We start from the raw sequence: 10,371 nt of genomic DNA, 5'->3' as shown, positions 1-10,371 counted from the left end.
CGCATTACATACGTCACGGGCAAACATTAGCGAATTGTTCGGTGGCTGCTGGAGATTTTCTACCGGTCTGATTGTAAGAATATTTTTGCATCATCATCATAAAGGCAAACGAGTAAAAATGTGGTGCATGAAGACCAAAATTCCTGTCGAAGTAGTAATATATATAAAAAAATGTTCTGAATTCAAAGAACATTAAATTTCCAAAAATATTTACGTTTCTTCTGGTTTTCACCCAAATTAGAGATTTAACCCTGTATTGGTCAGTCTTGGAAATACAGTAGATAGGAATTGTGCAAACCGTCGGGGTCAGACTACGACAACTTTATTCACTGTACCAGATTATTCAAAAGAGAAGTTAAAAGTAAAATGTCTTAGATGAGCTTTATAATGTCTAGAACGTGTGTACATATGTAATTTTTGGACTTGACAATTGAAAATAATGTTAATTATACTTAATATTACACTTTCAAAAACTTTACTGCTCGCGTCTAGGAACTCTGGAAAAAAACTAGAGCGCCCCCTGTAGTTACAAAAGAGGAAGGTTATAAAATACATGCTTGTTCTAAAAGTGGTTACGAACTGCTCATTTTGGTGGTTATTGTTTACGGCTAACATAACCTCCAAAAATTAGTTACTTACAAAACTACATCAGATTTTTAATTAAAAATATTATGGCCAACACAATATGAATGAGCACCATAATTAATCGAAAACTAATTTAGTAAATGATTAACTGGAGTATACAGACTCAAAAAAGGGCATTTGCTAAAATATCACTAATATCCAGACCATTAAGCCAAAGCTGTACAAAAATATATACATTTTGCATTAAAGACAAAAAATGTAAATATGTTCTACCCAAAACTCAAGTGGTGTAGTTTTAGCTTTACCTGGCTCAGATTTTGTAAAATAAATATCCAATATGACACGTTTTGGTTGTTATTAATTTAATCCAAACCTGACCTACAGTGTTGATGTTAAGTCAAGCAGAAAAAGCAAAATTTTTCACAATATTTTTTTAGCTGCAGATGAATCATTTGCTACAAATAAGAGTACAATAAAGAATGCTGTGTTATTGGGCTTTAGACAACAAAATGTTAACAATTTTAATGATTTGATTAAATGAAAAATCTGCAGAAAGTGTCAGATAATTACTAAAAATTAAAAATTAGTCCTACATATAATATTCAACCTTCTTTCCAACAAATGACTCAGAAAATGAGACGTCCGTTTGTTTTTTTTTCAGTGTCATTTAATGTAATCTCACAAGTTGGTGAACACGTACAACTTTGTCGCTCACTGTACTAAATCACACATCCATTGATAGTATAAATAGCCAACCTAATAATAGTACACATTTTCAAATACATAAAATCATCAAGTATGCAAGTTTTAAGTTATGGACAGAAACGGAAAAAAAAGGCATACACATTATCGCAGATGGTGGAAGTCCAGTTTGAAGCTGAAACAGCTTGAACCAGGTTTAAAAAGAAAAAAAGATAACCAAATGGCATGGCAGTGAAATATTAAACAGATGGTTTGATAAATAAAATAAACTCAGACGTTCAACTGATAAATATGACAGCAAGGTAATTTAAATAAAAAATTAAATGAAAGGGAAGTGTAACTTCGTACACGAGACAAAGGCAACAGGTTGTTGTTTTTTTTTATTATTCCAAGTAGAAAAATGAAACACCTTTCTTTCCCAGACGCCAGTGGCACGACTGCCTTGGTTTCACTTCGTAAGGCATTTATGAATGATCCATGTGATCTGAAGGAAGGCATATCTCTTTCTACTCTTTTGAAACTGAATTAAACAAAACAAAACAAACAGGAGGAAGGAAGAGTGGATTTTAACTCGTTACATTACTTTTTTCTGCAGTACTTTAACATAGCGGCCAATTAAAATCTGTGGGACACTTGCAACAACTATAAATCCAACATTTCACAAAGATACAACGCAGCACTGCCCTTCATGTTTTTATAGTTTTACTTTTTTATTGGGCAATGTTGTTCACACAACTTGTTATCCCTCAGACACTTGTGATTTATTTAAGCCTTGAGAGGGGAAGTTGAATTACAGCACATGGTTTTTCAAAGTAAAATACTTCAACACAATGGCAAAAGACAAAGAAGAAAAACAAAAAAAAAAAAAAAACAATCCAACCTGCCAAGAAAGCAAGGTAGCGAGGATGAAATGAGTTTTTCAGTAATGAGTTTTAGGGAGGTTTTGGGCTGGCGTGGCAGGAGGGAATGGGGTTTGGCTCTACTGGATGCAGCAGTTATTGCGATGGCGCAGGCGCATCTTTGGACGATATTTCTCCAGGTAGAACAGCTGCTTGCTGTTGAACGCTCCTCGACGCTTCCTGGAAAAAAAAGACGGCAGCGAGAAGTTCAGTGTTCAAAATTTTTAAAAATAAAAAGTTGACAGCATTTTTATGACACCAAATCCCAATTTTAACTGTTACACAAGCTTACTGTCGAATGAACTGGACAGCATCTTCATATTTCATCCCACATTCTATCAGTGCGAGCGCCACCAGGACAGGAGCTCTGCAGGAAGACAAAATCCATTAAAAACTTGAGTCATTATCCTACAAACATGTTTAAGAACATTTTCTTTCACTATGATGGGAGAAAAATCTGAATTATTTTATCATTATTATACAATTACATCACAATTCACCATCAGTAAAGAATTGAAAGTATATTAAGTTAATTTTATCATGTCCCTGCTTAAAAGAGTAATCAGATCTCATATATATATATTACATATTTGTTAAAACTGTGCGTTTCTGATATGGGATACATGGGCAACCACCCAGGGCAGCATCTTGTCAGAGGGGCAGCATTTCTGAAGATAAATGGGATGATTATATTTACGTTATTATAAAACGGGAAGAAAAAACATGCATGACCTGAAGCTTCAGATATTTTATAACGAACATTTGATCTCAAAACCAAATTACTAGACATTAGAGATGCACCAAAAATTTTGCTGGACAATAAATCTTTCCACTAATTATTGTGATAAATAATATTGTTTTGAGACACTTTTCAAGTACTATGTTGATAGTGGAATAATAACGCCTCAAAAACTGAAACTTAATTTTGTAAAGAACATGAAAGACTGGAATTGGAAGATATTCTACATATCCAAAAATAAAACAACCAAAAACAAATGAAATGAATTGTGATGTCTTTGGAAATAAAATTTCCCTCAAAAATATCAGAATGTAAATTGAGCTAAATTTACATTAAATGAGTTAGTTAACGCTGATTTAAATGAGTTAGTTAACGCTAACTTTTTAAAGTAATATTCAATAGTTTTCCAATTCCAAAGGCCGATAATTGATAACATACCTGGAAACAATAAAAATTAGGGAGCAAAAATGTAAAGTTTTGACATCAATTCTCTCATTAAGACCAAAAACAGTTGACTCTAAAAAAAAAAAGTGCTAATTTAAAGTTTTCCAAAATTTATAAAAAACAAAATAATATCTTTATATTGGGTCGATAATTTTTTGTGGCACTAGTAGCTTTTATTGATAGTTTGACGGAAAACGTAAGGAAGAGAACACAATAGAAACAACCTGTGTTAAAATGGCCAACAATATAATTCATTAATTTTGGATAAGTTAGTGGTATTTGGTTGTTGCATATTATTATTGGAGGATATTTTGATTAATTTAATTGTTGCAAAAGGAGTCCTGCATCATTAATAAAGATGGATTTCTACCTCCCAAGCCCTGCCACACAGTGGACAGCAATGCAGCAGCCAGGCTCCTCTCTGAACTTCAGCTTCAGCAGGTTCAGCCAATCATCCACGATCTGGTTGGAGGGAGGAGCGCCATCATCAAATGGCCAATCCTGCCGCAGATGAGTGGAAAAAGAAAAAGAGGAAATTATGTCATGGATCCCTGTTCTTGGAAACAAGGAGTGGTTGAACTGGTTACAATGGAAAGAGAAACGGAGGGGGAACCTGTTGAACATCCATTTCTAATTACACACCAAATACTGACGCAAGATTAGAAAAATATGCTAACGTAATGATGTCAGTAATTATTGCATTATTTTGAGACCATTTTCAAATAATATAATAACAGCATAATATTGCAAGTTCATCCTCTAAAAGACTAAAACTTCAACATTGTAAAGAACACATGACACTGGAACTGAAAGACCTTTAAATATTCAAAATAATAAATAAAATGAGGGAAAAACCCCACTTACAATCAAAACTATCAATATAATAGAATATAAAGTCTCTAAAAAGAAAATTGCCCTTCAAAAAAATATATCAAAGTGGAAATGATCAATTTATCCTGAGATTAATTTAGACAGTTTATCTGCTGCTGATCAGTCATGCAACAGGACTGGACTTACCAGAACCTGAATCCCCTCTTTTACCACCAGGGTGGAATCATAAGTGGCCTCGCAAACTCTCACCACGGTGGTGACACCGTACTTCTTCAGCTCCTGCGGGAAAATATCAACAACCGATTAGGAAACCTGATGTGATCAGTTTTACTGCTTTTCCATATTTATCTAAATTATATGCTTCTTCATATTTTATGACTAACTGGTCACAGGCATGCAAAACACTTCTAAAAGCTCTTGAATCAAAATAAAGATTAATAGCAAGAAATCTAGACAATATAATCTCTGTTAAATACTTTCTAAATATTACTTTATATATATAAAAAACTTTGATGCAAACATCTTAGTTTATCAAGTTCTTCATGACACTGCTGCTCCACCTTTAAGAAAATTTGTCTGAGATCAGATGACATGACTGGAGTCACAAGGGCGCCCTCTGGAGGCGAGTGCAGCATCCAAAAATGTAGGTTTTATAATAAAAATCCTCTCTTGTCATGATGGGTCACTGGAATAGTTTGCCATTTTCAAAATGTTGTAGTTATAAAATGTTTGCACATTTGACAAAAATGTGTCTGTTAAAGCTGCAGCATGTAACTTATAAAAAGTATTTTTTTTTTTTACATATTTGTTAAAACTGTGACTGTATATGAGAGATAAGCTGTGAAAATATTGATTTCCTCCAACTCCTCCCTCAGCTACTATTGCTGTCTGATGAAATGCACCGTTCTGCACCAAAAATAACCAATCAGAGCCAGGAGGAGGGTCTTCATGCTGTCAATTAGTCTCATGTACTTGCTGCTCAATGTGGCAATGGCATAGAAACAACTTAGTGACAGGAAAAGTTCATCTGCCGTCATTGGTGATTATGCCAACTAGCCCTGAACATTCATAACAGGCTATGCTATCTGCAAAGGAGGGTGATTGACAGCGCCAAGACCCGCCTCCTGGCTCTGATTGGTTGTTTCTAGTCAACACTGGGAGAAGGCAGAGGAGATACATTTTTTAATCAGATTATCTGTCTTATACTCAACGGTCACCACATGGTGACAAATCTCATTATTAATGAAGCCAAAGAAATAGTTTTATGAATCGTTTGTCCATCCATCCATTTTCTTCACACCCTTGTCCCCTAGTGGGGTAGGGAGGGGTGCTGGTGCCCATCTCCAGCTACATGTACCGGGTGAGATGAATCATTTGTTGGTTTATAATTTGGTTTGGTTGGTCATAGTGAGATCTGAAAAATGAATTCTTAGAAATCTATGCAATAAATTATTATACTGGCTCTTTGCAAATTCATGATTTCTTAAATCTTGCTTTATTACATCAACATGTCCACGAGGTGCAGGTGGAAATTAGCATTTTTTGCTACAACCTGATACTGTTTTATGTTGTTGTTTTTGAAGTTTATAAGACAACAGCAGCATTACTCAACAAAAAGCTAAAACTTTAGATCCTATTTCACTGATGCATATTGATTTGGCAAAAACTCAGAATGGAGATTGTGTCTCACCTCAATGAACTTGTTCAGGGTGGCGTTGGTGGGATTGTGGGTAATGAGGAACCTCATGTTTTTGTAGGTTATCTCAACAGGGGCTGGTCTGTTCATGCGAGCCATTGTAACGATGTAAAAATGGTTAACAAAACGTAAACTTATTCCAAAAAACAAGACAACACAAGTGTAAACAGTTAGAGGGAATGTAAAACACAAAGGTCCAATGAGCTCAAGGAAGCCCAGAAACAAAATATCCCCCGGTCTTTGTAGAAGGTTGGCAAGGCTAAATCATCAAAAATGGCTGGCAACTTGAAGGAGATGCCAGTTGACGAAGTGGCAGGCAATTAGAAAAGCAACTTAAAATCCTCTCCTTTGGGATGAAATCAAAAGAAGAGAAAACAACAGAAAAAAACCCCAAAAAAAGGCTGGTTCCACCTTGAGTCTGGCCGGGTGGAAGCCAACGAGGGCAGTGTGCAGCGGGTGGAGTTACCCCATCCAGGCTGAAGTATCGCTGGTTCTGGGAGGTTTCCCGGTCCTGTAAACTTTCCAGGGTCCCTCCGGTGGCTCAAGTATGTAAAATGGATGCAAGTTTTGCTGTTCACTCGTCTGCATAGGCAGCGTGCTGAGCCTGGCAGTAGTCTCCACTGCCCTTCAGAAACTCCATAAATGTGCGACCCAGAACACCACAGAACTGCTGTGAAATGAGACAATAAAAAAACAGAAGAAAGTCCTTAATAATCTATTAAAACAGAAATTTGGTTGATGACACATAGGCCTGTCACAATAAATCACATGATAGATTAAATTCCTCTGGACTCATTTACAGATCAACATACTTTCATGAGCAAGACTTCAGTTGTTCAATCTCACAGATAGCTAAGCAAGGTTGATAGCATCAACTAACCGCTCGTTCTGTGGAAGAAAGTCCTTAATAATCTGTTAAAACAGAGAAATTTGGTTGATGACGCATAGGCCTGTCGCAATAAATCACATGATAGATTAAATTCCTCTGGACTCATTTACAGATTAAGATACTTCTATGAGAAAGACTTCAGTTGCTCAACCTCTCACGGATAGCTAAGCAAGGTTGATAGCATCAACTAACCACTCCTTCTGTGGTTACCTAGCAACTCACTCACTGTGGTTACCTAGCAACACCAGCTGAGTAACTTCTGCAGTAGCAGTTTTTTTAAAAAGCTGCTTAAAAATAAACAAAAGAGTAGGATGAAAGGAGAAAATTGCAACACCGTCCCAAAAGAAAATAGATTATGTCAGCAGTTTGGCAGTAAGTCAGATATTTAAAACTAAAAAAACCTAATCAACAACTTTTGATCGACTGATATGAAATCATTATATTGTGATACATTTTTCAGTCAACTCGCCCAGCCCTGGTTTCTGATCTGTTTTTAATTCATATGAAAGCTCTTTATATTATAAGTTGTCAATTGCAGTGTCAATAATCTACTTATAATCACATTATAGCCTTTTAAATCTTAATCAAATTATGATTTCCACCACTGGCGCTGAAAGGCAGACTAGAGCAAAATTACTCTGACTTGGCCTTTGAGGCGTTTAACCTTTGTCTGTGATGAAAAATGCCAGACTTAGAAATACTGGCAGCCTTTTAGAAATCAAACTGCTAAAGTAGTAATCAAAATTTTCTACGTTGTTGTTTGTAATGCTAACCACACTAATTACTAAATCACTAATATAAAGTGATAAAGCCAGTTTAATATGAACTCTCCATTATTATTTTTGCTTTAAAACAGTAAAATAGTGTTTTGCAGAGTCTGACTGCAGTGACCTCATTCACACAAGGTGATGTCACCTCTGCTCAAAATATGATTAATAACCGTTGCCAGCTGGATTGCCTTGAGATAAAATATTCTTCCTACATCTTCTGCTAATGTAGCTCATGAGTAAAAATCTTAAAATCTGGTAAAATTGAAATTGGTAGTGCCATAAAATCGGAAGAAGACGTCAGAAATCAGAGAAAATTCTGTATGGTTCATGTAGAACAATGTTTTCCAAACTCTGGTCTCCATGTTTTAGGTGTTTCCATGCTTCAGCTCGCCTGACTTCAAATGATATCTGATTAACAGGCTGTAATCACCTGAATCAGGTGTGTTAAAGCAGGTAAGCATCTAAAACATGCAGGGCAGACTGCATTGAGAATCAGGGCTGGGAAACACTGACGTCAGTCACATTTTTCTGCTGAAAAATATGTCTGCATATCTCTAAATAGTTATGCGTGACAGACAGAAATATTTAAGATATTGAGGGAGAAATTAAAATATACTATTTAGAGCAAAATCCTGATCCAATAGTGAAACAAATGTGTCAATATAAAGAAACTAAATCAATGCATAACTGATTTAAAATTAAACTCTATAAAATGTGCATGAACTTATACACAACAGGTGGTAAATTAATCAGTTTTAACGGGGTTAAAACGGATTAATAATTTGCAGCAGAGCAGATGATATGGAATAAGGGAAAATAAATCACCTACAGTAATGCTGTGTAGTATCTTATGTAATGGCCACCAGTGTTATACAAAGGATGTGTCATTTCTGACATCTATGCCAGATTTTTGTTTTTTCATGAGGCCTCCATTACAGATTTCATAATATTTCTTGTTTTAATATACCATCAAGCTAATTAAATTGTTTTTTTACTGTCTTTTCAGTTCCTAATGTTTCAGACCATTACACCAACAAGAACTCTGAAGCCCAGTTTTTCCACCAATGGCGCTTTTCCTCATTTATGGCAAATCTAAAACCTAAGCTCTTCAATTATGCTGCGATAATCCGCTATTTTCTGGCTGATGGGTAGCATTTGGTGGACATTTTGTGGGTCGAACAAAGAAGCTATTAGAAAGGGAGGCGATATATAAAGATAAAACATAGAAAAATATATTCATCCTTTATTAACCAATATAATTTCGCCATTTCGTTAAAAACTTTAAACGTGTCCTTCCAGCTCAGATGGGGCGCCATCAAATAACAGGCCTGAAGACATAGCCTTCTTTTTAAGGTAAAAAAAACAACGCCTTTTGCAAACATCACCAAAAAAAGCAGTGTATAAACCCAAAAGGAAAGTATTGGCTGTGTTTGTGACTGATTTCATCCAAAGATTCGTTAACTTCAACCAAGAGAAACTTCGAGTGACCGGCTAAGACCGGTTCAGCTGCGCATCCGACCGCTGCTTCCAAAGCATGGCGACCAGCACAAAAACCTTCACTACCGTTAAAAACACGGACTGAAATAGGTTTACTTTGACTTTCTGCAGCGAAATCCAAAAAATTAAAGACTTGACGTCTGAGTAAGGAGAAATTTGATTAAATTTGTGCCGCGTAGGCCGCGGTTTTATCGAGGAAACGTGAAGGCCAGCTGGTGAGAGCTTCCGTCCTGATTTTAGAACAAAACCCGAAGAGGTGAGCCTGGAAAAAACGCACACAAAAAACAAAATGGTAGCCAGAAAAACCGCTACTTACTGGGATATGCTTACTCATTGAAGATTGTAGCTTAATCATACAGCCGGTCCCAAGAAAAACGGTCAGAATATGAAACGGTTCTCCACCATACAGTCCGGTGTTGTTTCTCCGAGCTGAGCCGAAGTCTGCTGATCTGCCGGGGAAGAAGACACTGACACGAACCGGAGATGAGGCAATGCCGAGTGACGTTTCCGGTTACGACTTTCACAATAAAAGACTGCCTGCCAATCAAACTGCCTGAATAAAGAGCATCAACATGCAATATTTAAAACACACACAAATGATTCATATCAAGACTAACTGCCTTTTTTATTGAGAATGAAATTAGGATTTTTTTTTTGCTATATAAACTAAATGGTTTATCACAATATTTTGTGGCACTATTGTGATAAAAGTGGCGATAAGAACAATTACTTACTATTTTTTTAGGTAACAGACAGTTTAAAAAAATTATAATTCATTGGAATTTATTGTGTCAACAACAAATCAAAACTTTGTTACAAGAAATTTGTCATAATAAATTATAATACGATAAATACTCACTCCTACTTTGAATTAGCTTACAGATACTTGGGAACCTGAAGAGAACAGGTTAAAATATTTTAAGTTAAAATTGACATTTTTTTGTTCCTATAATTCCCAGTGAATTTTGATATGCTGCAAATACAAAGTTGTCCTATTTAGTCATTACATGCTTGCTCAGGATTAAATGTCTCATGCAGCTACTTAGACTACCTCAAGTATATAATGTTTCACTAACTTATTTTTTGTGATCAGATGACTTTGAGCTGAATTAAAACTTGGATTAAATTGCGTTGTAGAAAAAACAGTAATGTGACCCTATGATTGTTTTGTATTGCTATGAACTGAAACTGTTTTTTGTAACTCCATCTGAATTGGACCTACAAGAAAAGTCCCTTGAAATTATAGCTGCTGTAATTTGATACTCTATTATAAACTTCATTTACTAGAATTTTTATATTGTGCGGGTTGATACAAATCT

General features: G+C 35.6%; 1 protein-coding gene across 2 annotated transcripts; it reads right to left on the bottom strand.

Annotated features, from left to right (window-relative positions):
• Positions 1–1,235: 1,235 nt before the first annotated feature.
• ptp4a1 (protein tyrosine phosphatase 4A1) lies at positions 1,236–9,529 on the bottom strand. 2 transcript variants are annotated; one of them, XM_008418551.2, is made up of 6 exons: positions 9,369–9,529; positions 5,891–6,566; positions 4,387–4,479; positions 3,740–3,870; positions 2,479–2,553; positions 1,236–2,366 (listed from the first exon to the last, which is right to left on the bottom strand). In XM_008418551.2, exons 2-6 carry the CDS (start codon positions 5,993–5,995, stop codon positions 2,267–2,269), a joined length of 504 nt encoding a protein of 167 aa, XP_008416773.1. In that variant the 5' UTR covers positions 5,996–6,566; positions 9,369–9,529; the 3' UTR covers positions 1,236–2,266. The 2 variants fall into 2 exon arrangements, with proteins under 2 accessions (XP_008416773.1, XP_017163072.1); XM_017307583.1 differs by having other exon boundaries at positions 5,891–6,563.
• Between the last annotated feature and the right edge of the window lie 842 nt (positions 9,530–10,371).

This window comes from Poecilia reticulata, linkage group LG1 (genome assembly GCF_000633615.1).
Source record: "Poecilia reticulata strain Guanapo linkage group LG1, Guppy_female_1.0+MT, whole genome shotgun sequence".
NCBI lineage: Eukaryota > Metazoa > Chordata > Actinopteri > Cyprinodontiformes > Poeciliidae > Poecilia > Poecilia reticulata.
This window is presented reverse-complemented; position numbering and strand designations above follow the sequence as displayed.